The 16,997-nt window shown below is 57.3% G+C and overlaps 2 protein-coding genes across 2 annotated transcripts in view; one reads left to right on the plus strand and one right to left on the minus strand.

Moving 5' to 3' along the window:
• Nucleotides 1-16,290, minus strand: part of RBFOX3 (RNA binding fox-1 homolog 3) — a 142,971-nt gene extending 126,681 nt beyond the window's left edge. The window contains exon 1 of the mRNA XM_027667517.1: nucleotides 16,059-16,290. The gene's annotated coding sequence lies outside the window, so the exon portion shown is untranslated. The remainder of the gene's footprint in view (nucleotides 1-16,058) is intronic.
• Nucleotides 7,179-11,455, plus strand: ENPP7 (ectonucleotide pyrophosphatase/phosphodiesterase 7). Its single transcript, XM_027667533.1, has 5 exons — nucleotides 7,179-7,419; nucleotides 8,650-8,795; nucleotides 9,544-10,164; nucleotides 10,724-10,964; nucleotides 11,355-11,455. The coding sequence occupies exons 1-5, from the start codon at nucleotides 7,179-7,181 to the stop codon at nucleotides 11,441-11,443; spliced, it is 1,338 nt and encodes a 445-aa protein (XP_027523334.1). The 3' UTR covers nucleotides 11,444-11,455.
• Nucleotides 16,291-16,997: the final 707 nt, after the last annotated feature.

Below are 16,997 nucleotides of genomic sequence, written 5' to 3' on the forward strand. Positions count from 1 at the left end.
TGCCATGGCACGGGGTAACACTCTGCGGGAGCAGAGGATTTGCAGGAAGAAACAGGGATCCCTGACGTTGGAATCAAGAATTCCTGAACCTGCAGAGGCACTGAATGGGATGGAGGAGCAGGGCTGACCTGTGAGGGCAGAGCTCCGAGCAGAATCCAGCCCAGCACAGGGATCTGTGGGGCCAGGCTGGAGGGCAGAGATAACTGCAGACACCAGCTCCCCAGCCTCTCTGCTCCTTTTTGCAGGGATCTTTTAAAACTACCGATGCATAAAAACAAAAAAAAAGTTACCAGGAGGCCCTGCCCCCTCCCTGCCAAAGTTCGGAACATGCTGTCATCAAGAAAAATGATGCTGGCAAGAGAGAAACCCGCTGGGGTTGCTGGCAATTTCCCAGGCTCCAGCCCCAATGAGTGTTTATCAATAATTTCAGGATCTGGCTGTCGCGGGCGCTGACGGCAGCGCGGGCAGGGAGGGCGCGGGCAGGCGGGTGTCGGCACAGCCCCGGGCGGGAGCGCTGGGAAGGGAAATCAATTAACGGCTCCGCAGGAGCGGGGATTTGCCGGCATTACAGGGAAAGGGCCGTTCGCTTGCCTGGAACAGGGAAACGCTTAGACGGTGCTTGGTGACACAGAGGCACGTCCCAAGGCGGGGTGAGCTGACAACACGGCCAGCCCAGCCCCGGGCAGGGCCAGGGATGCTCACAGCTGATTTCTACGGGAGAGGGAATGACAGAGCAGCAGGACTATGTGTGCTGAGCTGTGTCAGCCTGGCCCCACTGCAGGTCAGAGCTCCCCAGCTGCTGCCCACCATCTGTGGAGCTGCACTCAACCCCCGTGTACACTCTTCCACCCAGGATGGGATGGGAGGCCAGGTTGGCAGCAGGTGAAGGTGTCCCAGCTCAGGCTCCCAGGACCTGCCTGAGCTCCTCTCACCGCTCTGCCCAAGCCCTCCCTGTGCCAGGCCTGGCATTCCCTGACCACTGCTAATACATCCATCCTCTGTGAGCTGCTCTAACTGCAGCAGGGCCCCGAATTGCCCTGGGGTGCCCAGCTCCACGTGTGACAAAGACAATCCCTCTTCTATTTAGGTTTTAAACCTGTTCCCTGATTGTTTCACTTGATCCCACCTATTTATGGGAACTAGTAAATATCCATTTCCTATTGCTTTAAACCACTCCTGAATTTAAAGAACACTATCCTCAATCATCTCTATTATCTCTTCTAACCAAGAGAGTCTCAGTTTATTATGTCCTACTCACACAAAGCTACTCGTGCCTTTGTTCAGCCCTGTCATCCTTCTCTGTACTTTCTTAGTTCAACTCCCTCCTGTCTGTGACTGGGCCACCAAACCCACGCAGCACTGGCACTGTGGCACAGCCCAGAGCACTCCAGCACACGCTGCCACCCGCTTCCTTTTGGTCTCCTCCCTAATAATGACTAACAAGCTATTTGCCTGATCTGACTGACACAGGCTCAGAGGTGGCATTTTCACTGAACTACCCACAGCGCCGTGAGGTCGCTTTTCCTGAGTAGGAATATGAAATTAAAGTTCGGTGTCATGGCTTTGTGTGTTCTCATTGGTGTTACTTGATTTGGAAACCTACACCTGCCATTTTGCCCCCCAGCCACTCACACTGGAGCTGTGGCTCCCATGAGTGTGGAGAATTTCACAGAGGGCACAGACCGAGCCTGGCACCCTCTGTGAGAAGAGTCCCCCAGAACCCAAGCACCAGTCCACGGCAGGAGCAGCTGGGAATGTGCCTTCATATGTGGCAAGAACATGCTCATCAGTCAACCCTTACACACATCTACTTCTAAGAACACCTTCCCTCCCTGGCTTTCTCAAGCTCCCAAAATTCCATATCCTGTTCTTTAGGAGATGGCAAGGACTGCCCATCCTGGTGCCTGCAGCAAGACACGTCCCTGGTACCCCATGTCCCACTCAGATGGGACACATCCCTTGGCACCCCGTGCCCCAGGCTGGCCTCCCCAGAACCAGCCACTTCCCTGCTGGAAGGAATTTTGTTTTGAGCATTTGTCCCAGCATCTTAGTAGGGATCAGACTGGGAGTGCTCGTTCCTGCACTGCCTCTGAAAAGCTTCAGCTGTCCCTTCTGAAAGGAACATTTATTAATATTAATACTCTGCATCATGTCAGATCTCCTCCTGTATTTCTGCTCCCTCCCCAAGCACCTTCCCTGCCTGTCCTGCTCCCAGCAATTCCGCAGGCAGGGCCTGTGCTGCTGGGTGTTCCCAAGCACAGCCCTGCTGTGGCTGTAATGGATTGGTGACACCGTTATATTTATCGGTATTTCAGGAGAAAGGAAAAGGCTACTGGGTGTTCATATGTTCTTGTTGTATTATTTAAGAAAAGCCATTTGAGAGCACAGGAGAAGCAGTGTCTGCTCCCAAAAGGAGGGAAAATAATGGAGGGGAATATTTGCAAAAAGCTCAGTTAAGTAAATATTTTATGCCCAATAATGTTATGGCTTCTGAATGATGCATGTGAGAGAGTTGAAAGGAGGTGAGGCACAGAGTGAGGAGCGTGTGGTGAGCATGGAGGTGTTGGTATGGGGAGAACACAGTGCCCTGGCCAGCACCTCTCACCCTGGCAGGGCTGTGCCACTTCAGGAACTGCAGCTGCCTCGTTGCTTTGCATGGGAGCAAATCAGCCCTGCATGGGAGCAGGGACCAGGGATCAAAGAACAGGAAGACAGCAGGCAAAGGGATTGCCTTGGGCCAGAAGGAAGAGGCAGGCAGGGGAAGAGGAAGAAGAGCAGTCAGTGTGGTGGCTTGGGGGAGGAGAGCAGGGCCAGCACAGAGGGGAGACATTTCCCTGGGCAGAGGAATTCTCCTCCCAGCAGGCACAGGGTGAGCATCTGGCACAAGGGAAGCACAGAGAGGGGTAAAATACCATTAAGTGTAATAAGAAATGTACTTAATCAATGAGCTCTACAGCTGAGGATCAATGGGAGGCAGACACAGCCATTAGCTAAGAAAGCTGAGGAAGAGCCACGGGTCAGATGGAGTGGTCGATGCCAGGATTAACTGAGCAGCAGAGGAAGGGTCCCAAGTGGAGCACAGAGCCAGGCTGTGCCCACAAGGCAGGACTGACCTGCTCTACAGGTCTCACACCCCAATAGGGAACAGAAAGAGGAGCCCAGGACATGGGCTGCTGAGGAGTCTCGTGCTGAGCCCTGGGAAGCACCATGGACCCTGGGCAGGACATGAGTATTCAGCACCAGGGAATGGGACTGATGATGCCAGAGCAAAGAAGGGGCTTGGGCCCCTCGTCATCCTCCAGGGACGTTGCTTGGCTGCAGAGAGCAAGAGACAGGGTTTTACGCCCTGCTCTTGTCCTTTTGCCTCTCTGCTCACCTTGAGCGCTGGCTGGACTGCTCCCCAAGGACCCTCACATGAAAGAAGCTCAAACTAGACAGCAAAGAGGTCACCCTCCCAAGAAGGGGTTGCACCAGCCCAGGTAAACAGAGCTGCTGCTGAGTCAGGGCTTGCCCAGGCCCCAACCTTGAGCGATGTCCCAGTGCTTCCCTGACCCAGCCTGGAGCCCGTCCGGGCGGTGCCAGCGTGTGGCTGAATCACCACACACGGGGCTTCCTCAGGAGAGAGGCTTGATTTTCAACCCATGAGCAAATTTAGCACTGGGGAAGGCAGACAGTGAGTGGGCACAACCTGCAGGGCTCTGACAGTGCTGCCGCTGAGACACTCCCCGGGCTCCATCAGACCCCCAGCTCCTCCAGCCAGCCTGACCCTGGTGCTGAACTCCAGCTCTGTGCTCCAAGGCTGTCACTCCCAATCCTGACCCCTGTTAGTCCCTTCCCACACTCGCCAAAACTTGACGGCCAGAGCCCGATTGGCCCAGAGCCAGCAGGGAGGAGCGGCGTGAGGAGACTTCGGGGACCAGGTGCAGACGCAGAGCTGGCTCAGAGGTTTCCATCCCTGTGCTCGAGGCAGAGCTACCGTGCATGCCCGGGAGGGGATGGAAAGCGGCTGTCCCCCGGAGTCCCTCCCCGGGGTGAGTCCCCTTGTCCCGCCGAGGATGAAACCCCATCCCCGATCCCGGGAGATGCTCCCGGCGCGCGGGGCTCGGGCTCCATCCCCGATCCCGGTTCCCCCCCGGTCCCCCCGCCGCGGCCGCACAGCGCCACCTGGCGGCCGGGCCGGCGCACGGACGCGCTGGGGGGGTCCCGGGGGTCCCTCCCGGGGGTCCCTCCCGGGGGTCCCTCCGAGCCCCCCCCGCGCTCGGCGGCACCGCGGCTCCGGCCCGTGGCAGGTACCACTCAGAGCGTCACGGCCCCCCAGGTCTGCAGGGACACCGCACTGCCTCATCAGCTCCCGCAGATCCAGGACTCCCGGGAGCAACAAGGGAGCAGTTTCCCGGGGGTAAGACCCAAACTCTTGCTCGCCGGTACCGGCATCCACGTCCTGCCCAAGGAGCCCCCCCGCGGCACTCAAAGCCTCTTCTCCCACCTCCTTCCTCTTTTCTAACCTTTCCAAGTTGCTTGGCTGGAGCACCTTCCTCCCTCCATCTGCTTCAGGGCTCGGGCCAAGTCCAGGACTGCTTCTGGTTCCATCCAGTGCCCTGTCAGTGCTGCTCTGCTCCTGACCTCGGGGCTGTTATGACACACATCACTTCACCCCCCTGTCCCAGGTGCATCCCATCCCCAGCAGCTCCACGTACCTCCCCCACCGTCACCCCAGACCCCCCAGGTGCAGTGCTCCTGTTCTGCTCACGGGGCAGCTTTAGCCACAAGGTCCTGGCACAGGAGGTTTATCCCTCTGAAAATGAAAAAATAAAGAAGGAAACCTGCCCAGCCCCTGCCTGCCCAAACTGCTCCCTGGCACTGTCCTGCACTGCCCACGTGTCCACCCACCCCAGGGAGCTGTGTGTTTGCCCGTGGGGTGCTGAGCACGTCGCTTTTTCCAAAGGCTGGAATCAGGCTGGGCCCCTGAGTGGGGCACTTCCACTGGTGGGTAACTTCTCTGGGTTCGTGGTCTATATTTTTTAGCCCCTTCATCAGTCTTCACGGAGTTAATTGGTGCACAAGTGCAGGATGGACAGTGTCAGCCCCAATGTGCTTAGCAGGGACCATGGTCCCCACTGAGCTGCTGAGGCTGACACCTGGTGATGCCCCCAGAGCTCATTCCTGTTCTCAGGAGTGTTTCCAAGGATGTAGCATCAATGCTGTCAGCATGGAGCCCGTGCTCTGGAGGATGCTGAGCAGGGACATGGTGGGCCCAGAACACCCCCAGCCCCTGGGGCACATCTGCACACGGAAGGAGCTCCTGGGGCATCGTTAGTGCCAAATCAGCCGTTTCGGGTGGGATTGGCAGTGTCCCCAGGCAGCACGGCCAAAGGTGATGTTCTTTATCAGTGCCTTGTGCTCCTCAGATACCCAATATCAAAATACGCTTTGAAACACTCCTGATATCAAATATTCCTTGGAGATTAGTGCAGTGCTTCCTTCTAGCTCATCTCTTCCCTCCCAGCAGAGCCGATGAACACGATACGTTATCAGGACCTTCCCGTGCTGTTAGCAGTGGCACAGGGACTTGGTGACCCACCTTGGAACAACACACTGAATATATAGGAATTTCCACGAACTTAGTAAATGATAATATCTTTATCATGTGAGCCCTTTAAACCCTCAGTTCTGCCAGGAGCCTCTGTCCTCGATGAAGGACAATATCGGACCCACAGCACTGATAAAAAATAGTTCCTTGAGTAAACAGCAGCGTCAGGCTGGAGAGAGGAGTGCTGGGCTGGCAGAGAAAGGTGCTGGACTGGCACAGAGGGGTGCTGGGCTGGCAGAGAAGAGTGCTGGGCTGCCATCAGTCCAACACTGACGCCCTCCATTAGCAGAAGGGTTTGGCTCAGGGCTCGAGGCACAGGGCAGGATCCATCCCAGCGTTTCCACTGCCTGCAAACAGAATGTCCAAGGCTGCACTCCCAGCTGGTGTTTGCCACAAGGTCCCTGGTGGGAATGCTTGGACCACTCACAGTGCCCTTGAAAGATTATCCTGTGTCACACCGGGGAAACACACACAGGCAAAGAGATGCTGATGCACCCCGAGGAATTGGTCCAGATGGGAACACTCGGGATGCTCAGGGCTACAAAGAGACTGTCATTCATCCAGGAAGGACAAACCCATGTGCCTGAGACTCCTCTGCCCAGCTCAGCCTTGGAGAAAAACACCAAGAAATGACCCCATCCAGTGCTGGGGAAACTGGTGGAGATGGCTCTGCTTGGCGAGGAGGGGATGCAAAGCACCGAGGAATAAATCTGGACCTGAGCAAAGGGACATCAGCAAAGACATAAAGGTTGGGAGTTCAGAGCCCAGGGAACTAGGGCAACCTCTGTTACATAACTCTACAAATGCCTTAAACTCAGTTCTGCTGAGAAATGAGTTGTCAGCAATGATTAAACCCCAGAGAAGCCATAAACCAGCAGATATTGATAACATGGGATGCTGATAGGGTGAAGCTCAGCAGTTTGTACGTGGATGAGGGTCACCATGGCGAGCAACAGAGCCTGGGCAGTGGGAGCTGGACTGATGGGACACAGGGGCTTCAGAGCTGGGGTCACCCTTTGGAGCATCTCTGGGGGTTGATGCATGGCCAGGATCCAGGGAAGATCCTCCTTCCCCAGTGTTCAGCTCCACAAAGCCACACTGGAGAACCCTGGGTAAATCCAAGCTCCTCCCTGATTCTCTGAGCCCCCATCCTGAGGTGGATGAGCAGCCTTGGGGGGGTGAGTCGCCTTGTGAGGCCAAACTGCTGAGCACAGGGCAGGGCACCGAGAGCCAGGAGTGGGGAAAGGACACCACAGTGGGCTGAGAGGGATGGCAGTGGGGACCTGCGCCAGTGCAGGCCAGTTCCCAGCCTCCCACCACACCAGCAATCCTTCCCATTCATGCACACCAACACAGCACCCACTGCCTCTGATGGAAGAGGCAGATTTGGTGTTTGACCCATCAGGAAATTTAAGCTGATCTACTGCAGTGAGACACAACCAGAGAGGCTCTGATACGAAGTGCTGGCTGAAGCCATGCACCCCATCAGCAACTGCAAGATTAGATAAGGACTGAACTTAGTCCCATCCCACACATATTAATGTGAGCTCTCCAGGCATCTGGGCTATTCCCATTCAAGGGCGTGAAGATGCTGCCATCACTGGGGCTGCTGTTTGCTGCCCTCTCCTTGGCAAGATGCATCCCCCTGCAGCAGGCACCCAACCGCAGCAAACTCCTCCTCGTGTCCTTTGATGGTTTTCGGTGGAACTACGACCAGGACGTGGACACCCCCTACCTGGACACTATGGCTGCAGATGGGGTGAAGGCCAAGTACATGACTCCTCCCTTCATCACCCTCACCAGCCCATGCCACTTCACGCTGCTGACCGGTGAGTAGCCCAGCCAGAGGAGCTGCAAGGAGGGCTGGGGAAGGGCAAAGTCAAGGCTTATGCATCAGTGAAGGACATGCTGTCAGGAGCTCCAAACCCAGCAGCACACAGAGCTTTAGAGCAGAGAAAAGGCAAGGGCTGAAAAAATGGTAGATTTAAATTAGGTAGGAGGAAAAAATTCTTCCCTGTGAGGGTGGTGAGGCCCTGTGGCAGCTGTGGCTGTCCCATCCCTGGGAGTGTTCAAGACCAGGTTGAATGAGACTTGGAGCAGCCTGGTCTAGTGGAAGGTGTCCCTGCCCGTGGCAGGGAGGTGGAATCGGATGGTTTTTAAGGTCCCTCCCAACTCAAACCACTCTGGGATTCCATGAACTGAACCTGTATTTATCAAAGGTAAATAGTGCCAGACCAACCCGATAGCCTCCTTTGGCAAGATAAATTATTTTTTAAACAAGGGAGATGCTCTAAATTTAATCTCTCTGGACTTCAGTAATGCATTTGATACAGTGCCACATGGGAAATCATTAGTTAAGACAGAGAAGATGAAGATTAGTACAAAATCTGTAACGTGGGGAACTGAGGGGCTACGGGAAGAGGATGCAGGGGATGCTGAGAGGTGACTGTCAAGCTGGAGGGAGGGCACCAGGGGAATTCCTGAAGAATCGATTTTGGAGCCAATCTTATTTAAGATTTTAATTAATAACCTTGGCATAAAAGAGTGGAGCATGCTAATGAAAACTGCTGATAGGCAAAGGCAGGGAGGCAGCATCAACATGAGGGAGGACGGGGACGTCACGCAGAAGGGACTGCGCAGTCCTTGGCACCAGTATAATAAAAATAGCACAAAATATAAGAGTCAAAGTGCAAATCTCTCCTTTCTGACAGGAACTTCTCCTGCTCACTGACCTCGTGGGTTTAGGTAAACATGGGATAACAGATCCTGCCCGTGCGGAGAGGGCAGGAGAAACTGCAGGTGGCACCGGTGCCTGGCTTGGTCCAGGTGAGACCCACCAGATACCAACCCATGCACATGGGAGGTGGCATTCCCACAGCACCTCCTCCCCTGCCCCAGGACCCCACTTTGTATGAGGCAGTGGGAGGAAGGGGCAAAGGGAGAGGTGGGAGGGGGAGGCCGAAGGTCCCCACTGACCCAAGGCAGCCCATCACCCAGCGCAGGGGAGAGACCTGCCCAGCACAGCCTGGCTCACCCCCTGCCCCTCGTCTCTCCCACAGGGCGATACCTGGAGAACCACGGGGTGGTCCACAACATGTGGTTCAACACCACCACGGGTGTGAAGCTGCCCTACTACACCACACAAGGCATAAGCAGCTGGTGGGACAACGGCAGCCTGCCCATCTGGATCACTGCCCAGAGACAGGCAAGTGAGGCACCTCCTCACACACACTGACCCTGCACAGACCCACCCCACCTGCCATCCTGCAGGAAAAGCTACAGGCAAGCCATTATCCCTGGTGGTTGTGAGTTCCCAGCCTCCCCGAGAATGTCAGGCTAATTAGACCAGCAAAAAACAGAAATCTCCAGACACTGGCAGGAATAATTATGATAGTTCTATTAAAAATAGCAAAAAATAATAGATGCATTTCAGCTTTATTAAGACATTAATGAAACAGGTTATACTGTTCCTGTTTAAAGAAGCCTCAGCCCCAGTTCCTCAGGGAACATCCTGAGTCCAGGGGTTCCATACACCTCAGGGCACACCCAGGACAGCCCTGGGGCCCAGTCCCCTCTTCCCTGGGGCCTGCAGCAAGCCCAGCAGGCTTTGAATCTGGCTTTAAGACAGGACCTGAGACCTGGCCCAAGACATATACCTTTTGCCCGTATTTACCTGCCAAAATGCCTTCTCTGATTTCAACAAAGCACAACTTAAAGTCTTGATGATCAAGAACCAGAGAGCCCATGCAAGCTGCAAAGGGGTCACTGATTCCAAAGTTCTAACTGGTGTTACTGACACAGTGAGAAAACCAGTGTGACAGGGCAGTGCTTTCAGTTAATCACTTTTAATTGGCAATGAGCAAAAAAATCTCATTAGGACGTAGCTGCACTGACAGGTGGAGGGACACTGCCAAGCAATTTCGGGGGAGTTTATGGAGTGTCCCCACTCACAGGGTTTGAAGACAGGCTCTGTCTACTTCCCCGGAGGAAGAGCAAAATACCAAGGGGAAGAAGTGAACAAGAAGTTGGTGGAGCCTGCCATATTCAGCTACAGCAACGAAACCAACTGGAGGCAGAACATTGACACGGTCATGGAATGGTTCACAGTGGACAACCTCGACTTCATCGCACTCTACTTCGGAGAGCCAGACTCCTCAGGACACAAGTTTGGCCCTGAATCCACAGAGAGGAAAAACATGATCAAGCAGGTGGACAGAACCGTCGGTTACTTGAGGCAGCGTATCCGGGAAAGTGACCTGGAATCAAACCTCAACCTCATCATCACGTCTGACCACGGCATGGACACCGTCATAAAGACCAACGAGATTCTCATCCGGACCATAAACAACTTCACATTCCAAGACATCGACTTTGAACTCTTAGATTATGGACCAAATGGACTCCTGGTGCCAAAAGAAGGGAGATTAGAGCATGTGTACTCAGTCCTGAAAAACGCCCACCCGAACCTGCACGTGTACAAGAAAGAAGAGTTTCCGAAGAAATTCCACTATGCCAACCATCCTCGGATCACCCCACTCGTGTTGTACAGCGATCCAGGATATGTGATCCACGGGGTAAGGTGTATGCACAGCCATATCCTACTGTCCTTTGGGATGAGCCTCTCTCCTCCTCTTCCTCTCACAGCACCCCAGCACTCACCCAGCTTTAGGCCTTTGTGCTGATTGGTCTCCCTAAAAACAGATTGAAATTCAAGCTCTTTGTGTAAAGATCTTCTCTGCTGTTGAGAAGATAAAATGTCCAGAAGCCTTGGGGTAGGACTTGCATGAGTGCAAATCTCTGTGTCAGGATCCTCTCCTAGCCTGGCATGAAGGGAAGGTCCAACGGAAGCTCCTCAGTACAACAAAATCTGGGTGTGCTGATGTTTAGGGAGGCAACTTGCAGGATGTAATTGCTTGAGAGGGGTGTCTGAGGGCACCTCCAGCTGCTGCAGAGTATAACACTAATAGATCAGCCTCCAAAACCGAAAGGAACCAACCAGACCATCAAACCCTGCAGGAGCAGAACGGCGTTTGTGAGGCAGGAGACACGGGGGCACCCAGCAGTGCTGCTGCCCCCGGGGCCGTGCTGGGGGTGGAGGGGTTGGGGTGCTCACATCCTCACTCTCCCTTCCAGAGGATCAAGGTCCAGTTCAATAAAGGGGAACATGGTTTCAACAACGAGGACATGAACATGAAAACCATCTTCCATGCCGTGGGACCGGCCTTTAAGAAGGGGCTGGTGGTGGAGCCCTTCGAAAGCGTCAACGTCTACGCCCTCCTCTGCGAGCTGCTGGGCATCACCCCTGAGCCCCACGACGGCTCCCTGGAGGTCACCAAGCCCATGCTGCGAGGGTCGGAGGACACTGGGAGCGAAGGTGGGCACCGGGAGTAGCAGCAGGCACCGGGGGTGTCAGTGGGCACCAGGAACAGGAACAGACACCGGGAGCGGCAATGGGCAGCGGGGGTGGTGGCAAGCACTGGGAGCATCAGTGAGCACCGGGAGTGGGCACTGGGAGCAGCGGCAGGCACTGGGAACTCACACCGGGAGTGGGACCGGGCACCGGGCACCGGGCACCGGGAGCGGCTCCGCCGGGATTCCCGCGGGAACAGCGACACCTGGCGGTCGCCGCCGCTCCGGCCGCCCCCTCCGCCGCTGGGACCCCCGGGCTCGGTAACCGGGCGGGGGTCACCGTGTCCCCGGCACCGGGACGGGGGTGCTGCCCCCGGGGCAGGGCTGCCACTGACCCCCCCTCCCGGCCCTGCAGGTTCGGGTGCTCCTCCACCTCCTGCCAAGAACCTGCCGCTGATGCTGGGACTTGCTCTCGTTCTGGGATGCTGGGGAGGAGTTTTCTAACCCCCATCAGGTAACTGACCCCAAGGACCCCTGGAAGGACTCCTACTCGGGCAGACGGGGGGTGTCCCCGGGTACTGTGTGTCTGTGGAACTGCTGGCCACAGTGCTGGGCTGGCCATGGCACCAGCCTGGCTCTAGTCAAGGCAGCCACCTGGCCTGGGAGCCTCAGAGGCATCCCAAAGTCAATCAGCGCTTCCAGCCCCTGCTCCAAGAGCCCTGGTCACCCTCAGCATTGTCCTACTTGTCTTTCTGTCCCTTATGGCTGTGGACAAAAATGAGAAATGCCACCTATGCACCCCTGAGCTCCAAACCCACAGCCAGGATGGGCCTGCTCACACTGCACCAGGGCAGCACTCCTGAGACCTGCCCCATCTGCAGCTGAGTTACCTCTTGGGAGCTCTGGGGGGGATGGTGATGTATTTTGGAGAGACAGGGAATGTGGCCGTACCAGGGCCAGGACCCCCCCAGCTCACAGCAAACTCCCAGCCCTGCAATTGCCAAACCCCAGAGCTGTGCAGAGCCCATCTGGTTGTGCCAGATTCACAGGACCTCTCCACAGCAGGGCTGAGGCAAAAGGCCTTCATACAAATCCAAACTTCCCTCTGCAGGAAGCAGCCCAGGATCCCTCAGCCAGGCTGCGGCTTAGGGGACAGCAGGACACCCCCCATCCCACAGGCCCAGTTCTGGCCCTTCCAGCATGGCATTCCAGCAGCCCCAGACACACCCCAGATGCTGTGGTGCCTTTCCCCAACCCTGTGCCTCATCTCAGGGGCTCGATAAACATCTGTTGCCATAGAGACTCACTCACTGTATCAGCTTCACCCAACGAGATGAAACAAGAGCCGCACCCTCAGAAAAACAGGAAGAAAATGTTTGGCTTGAAGCCGTGCTGGGGTGGGGGTCAGGGCGGCAGCGGGAGGCTCTGAAAGGGGAGCGTGGCCAGTGCTGTGCACACCATTGACATTGATATTAATGACAGCAGTGCACAGAAACCTTCCCAGTTATCCTGCTGGTGACCTTGGGACTTTCTGTGCAGGTCAGCACATCCATGCCCGTTTTAGAGGAGGAGGCAGCCAGCTCCATTGGGACGTTGATATCCCAGAGATCCCAGCAGAGTCTGCAGAGCTCAGAATCCAGTGGTGCCAGGCTCCATATGCCCCCATGCCAGTAGTCCTCAGGGTGCTCCAGTGGGTGTGGAGCAGGATCACAGACTCATGGAATGGTTTGGGTTGGAATGGACCTTAAAGCTCATCTCACTTTAAGTCCCCTTTCCACTACACCAGGCTGCTCCAAGCCCCATCCAACCTGGCCTTGGACACTTCCAGGGATGGGGCAGCCACAGCTTCTCTGGGCAACCTGTGCCAGGGCCTCACCACCCTCACAGGAGAGAATGTCCTCCTAACTGCAGTGAGGAAGGGACTGTCCTGGAGGAACACTGAACTCTGCCATACCCCTGCAGGAAGGTTTCCATTGCTTCTGAAATCACAGGGTTTGCCATGGGACACACCTCGGTGTGGCTGTTTTCACGTGGAGTGGCAGGACATAAAACACTGGACACAGTACTTGGTCTTGATGCATTTCCAGCACGGAGCATCGTTCGATCTCTGTGCCTCTGAGACCCGGACCTGCTCCTCCGTCCCCCCGCCTCTCTCCCGGTGCCGTGCCGATGTCCCGGTGTCCCGGTGTCCCGGTGTCCCGGTGTCCCGGTGTCCCGGTGTCCCGGTGCAGTACCGGCAGCCGGCGGCCGGGGGCTTCCGAGCCGCGCTCACAGCCCGGCATTCCCGGAATCCCGGCATTCCCGGGATCCCGGCACTGGCGGTGGGAGCTTCTCACGGTGAAGCCCCCGCTCAGAGCACCTCCCAAAACCCGTGGTGCCCGCAGTCACCAGCCGCTCGCCCAGAGCCGCCCGCTGCCCCGGGGCCATCAATCCCCCGGAGAGGGACTCGCTCCTCGGTCCTGCGGGACAAAGCCTGGGAACCATCTCCGGCAGCCGCCGAGCCCGGGGGATCCCCAGCACCCACCACAAGGCACAGGGATGCTCCAAGTGATGCCCTGGAGATCCATGTCACACACTGCAATCTCCTGGTCCCCTCCTGCCCCCGACAAAACGCTCCGGGATGACGAATGGGATGACGAATGCTCCAACGTCCCAGACCAGATGGGTGAGATGGATCCTTTCCCCCGGGGGTGCAAGGAGGTTTAACCCCACGGATGCACTGAGCTGTGACAGCCTAAACTGGCTGTTGCCCCTCTGATCCGCAGCCCAGAAGCCATCTCTAGCCCAGCCTCTTCCCAGGAAAATCCAAAACTGTCAAAATTTGCATGTCCTTTGAGTCTTTGCCAGCCTTTCCCACTGCTCCTCACACCTTGTGCACTGGTACCGTGGGACATTTCCACCAAACATTTCCCGATGACAAAGCTCAAAGTCCAGCCTGGCCTTGTCCAGACACAGCCACTGCCTGATCCCCACATCTCCCCCCGCCCTCCCATTCCCACATAATTCATTCCCCGTTGCCCCCCTCTCCGGGCTGGGGGTCACACGGCAGGGAGAGCCCCGCTGTGTATTGCATCCCAATTTGCCATGCATTTCCACACCATTTGCTTCCCTTTCTTTTTCCTGCACTGGGAAGCTGCTCACTGCCCAGGGGTCCCAACTGCTTCAGGATGGGAAGATAACAACAAAAATACAGGGACACATATTTATTTACGGAACACAGTATGCAGGGACACTGCTGCCTCCCAAAATGCCCAGTCTGGGGGTGGCACGTGCCCCTATGATTCCCACATGTGGCCATGGGGTCCAGACATGATTCCCACATGTGGCCAGGGACCACCCCATCCTGGCAGCTGCACAGCTCCCTACCCGGCTGTGGTACTCAAATGATATGCAGATCTCTGTGCTTTAATTGGCTGATGCCTTGGGAAAACAGCCACCATTTGCCCACAACAAACATGGCCACCGTGGCCCAGTCCAGGGAGCAGCACAGCCCTTCTCCCTTCAACAGGCAAAGGGGACTTGGCTCCCCGTCCCTTCCTCTGACAGCAAACCCCAGCCCTCGCTACCTAAAGAACGCAGGAAGCACAGCATTCCTGGCATGTCTGACGTACTTGGGAAAAGCTACAAAATCATGTTCCACCAGGTTAGTTCAGGGGTCTGACTCTCATTTTTAAGATGCCAAAGGTTTTCTTGGGTGGTTAGTGAGTTTTTTGGCCCCGCTGTCACTTTGCTTGGCGGGAACACAAGGCCAAGCTATTCAGTGTGTGTTCCTGGGTTTCTCTGGGAAGGTGAAGCCTCTCTCAGGGATCAGAAGCACTGAACTCAGCCTAAAGGCACTTGCAGGTGGAGCCACAACTTTGGCAGCAGCTGGGGGAGCATCTCCTCATGCCCCAGTCAGCCCCCCAAGCAGTGCAGCTCCTGTGGTAGCTCCAGCCAGTGATGCCCAGGGAAGCTCCATCACTGGGATGGTCCCCTCTGGCTGACCGAGTGACCCACTCTGCCAGGGGTATAAAGCAAGGAGCCCCCAGTAGCCCAGGGTTGCCCAGGACCAGTTCCCAGTAAACCTCTGGGGACAGAAAGGAGATTTCCAGCCCAGGAAACAGCACAGCCCTTTTCACCCTCAGCTCCCCATCAGTGCAGAGATGGGAACTAGACATGTGTGGTGTGGGGGCTACACAGTATTAGACACCGTGCAGGGCTGGCCATGAGGGACCAGGGACAAAGCTGTGAGCACAGCCCCCCAAACACTGATCATGTGGTCCACAAAGACTCCTGAATACCAAGGACTGCTCCCACTTCCGACTTCCAGCCCCTCACCAGCTCAGCGAGCAGGGGATGGAGCACCCCCGCTCACACCAGCCTTCCCTTCCTCACCCTGGGAGGGGAGAGAACAGCAACCCTACCCCTGTGTCCTCGTGGGGAGCACAGGGACTCCAGCACAGAGGGACAGCTGGGAGGGGAGCCCACCCAGCGTCACCTGAACTGGGGCTCATTCCCAACAGTGTCCATCTCTCAGAGCCAAATCCCTGCAGCCAGGAGGGCCCCACATGCTCCTCATCCCTTGAGCAGCGCCCACGCCGCCGTGATGCCAGAATGTCCGTGCACAGCTCAGGCACACAAGGATGGGAGGTCACACGGGGCTTTTTCCTAAAATCTAAGGGGTGCCGCACACAAAGAGCCGAGCTGGTGGAAGGTAAATGCACTCAAAAGAAAGAAAAAGTGCGTTGCTGTGTTACAATTCTGTGTCACCTTCGGCTAAAACAATGCTCCTACAGCTCTCCTGGTCAGCGAACGGCCACGGTAATTGTCAAAGAAAACAACGAAAGGCGATAGTGCTCGACCCAGGACAACCCCCGGCATCGACCCAGCACCCCAGGCACATCGCATCCTGCAGCCCCCGGGTCACCTCCACTCCCTAATGAAGCGGCTGGTTTCCCCTTCCCTCATGCGGGGGGTCCACTGTGGTGACATTCCCCCCGCATCGGGGACAGCCCAGCACGCCCGCTGCAGCTCTAAACGCTTTTCTAAACCCAGCATCGCTAAATCCAATGCCACTAAACCCGGTATCGCTAAGCCCAGCATCGCTAAGCCCGGCGTCGCTAAACCCGGCATCGCTTACCGGAGGCGGCAGTGCCCGGGGTGCGGACGAGGCCCCGCGCAGGACACCCCATGGCCCGTCCGGCTCCCGCTCAGTCCCTGCACGCCGCGGGCACCCAGGGGCGAGGGCAATTCATATCCCTGCGGCTCCCGCACGGTTAACGGCAGGCTCCGGGCCCGCGGAGGAGAACTCCCTGAGGTGCTGACTCATCTTCTTCCATGCCTGTAAAGCACCATATTTCATCCTTCCACGCCCACAGCGCACAACCGCCGTGCAGCAGCTCCTCACGCCGCCCCGCACGCCCCGGTGCGCGCGGTGCCGGCGCGGTCGGTGCTGCCGCACCCCCGGTAGCGCGGCTCGGGAGGGACCGTGGGCCGGGCGGGACCGGGCTGCGAGCCGGCACCGCGCGAGGGTCATTAACACAACCGCCCCTACCCAGGGAAAGCCTTTATTCTATTATAATCAACTCTTGTAGAACGAAAACGTGTCGGCGCTGCTGCCGCCTGCTCCGGCCCGGCGGGGACCGGTGGGGGCTGCCCCGGCCCCGGGATGCTTTGTCCCCAGGAGGGACCCCGGCTGCCCGGGCGGGGGACTCGGAGCCCGTGTCCGCGCAGGATGGACCCCTCGTGGGGTCGGACCGGAGGGATGCCCCCGTGGGCCGGGCCCGGGGACCCCCCCCCCCGCGCTGCCCGGGGAAACAAAGCCCCGGGCCGGGCCGCCCCATTGTCCCCGCTCCGGCCGGGCAGCGGCCGCCCCGCGCGGGAGGAAGAGGAGGGGTCGCCCGCAGACAATGCCTCCCCCCACCCCCCACGCTGGATCGCCCCGCCCCCCGCTCCCCATTGGCCGGTCGGGAATTTGGGGACCCCCCCCCCGCCCCTCCGCTGTATTGTGCCGGGGGGCGCGCGTGGATGTGGGGGGGTGAGAGCGCGCGCGGCCGCCGTCGGGGGCGCGCCCGGGGGC

Source organism: Corapipo altera, unplaced genomic scaffold, assembly GCF_003945725.1.
Source record: "Corapipo altera isolate COAL_440 unplaced genomic scaffold, ASM394572v1 305, whole genome shotgun sequence".
Classification (NCBI taxonomy): Eukaryota; Metazoa; Chordata; class Aves; order Passeriformes; family Pipridae; genus Corapipo; species Corapipo altera.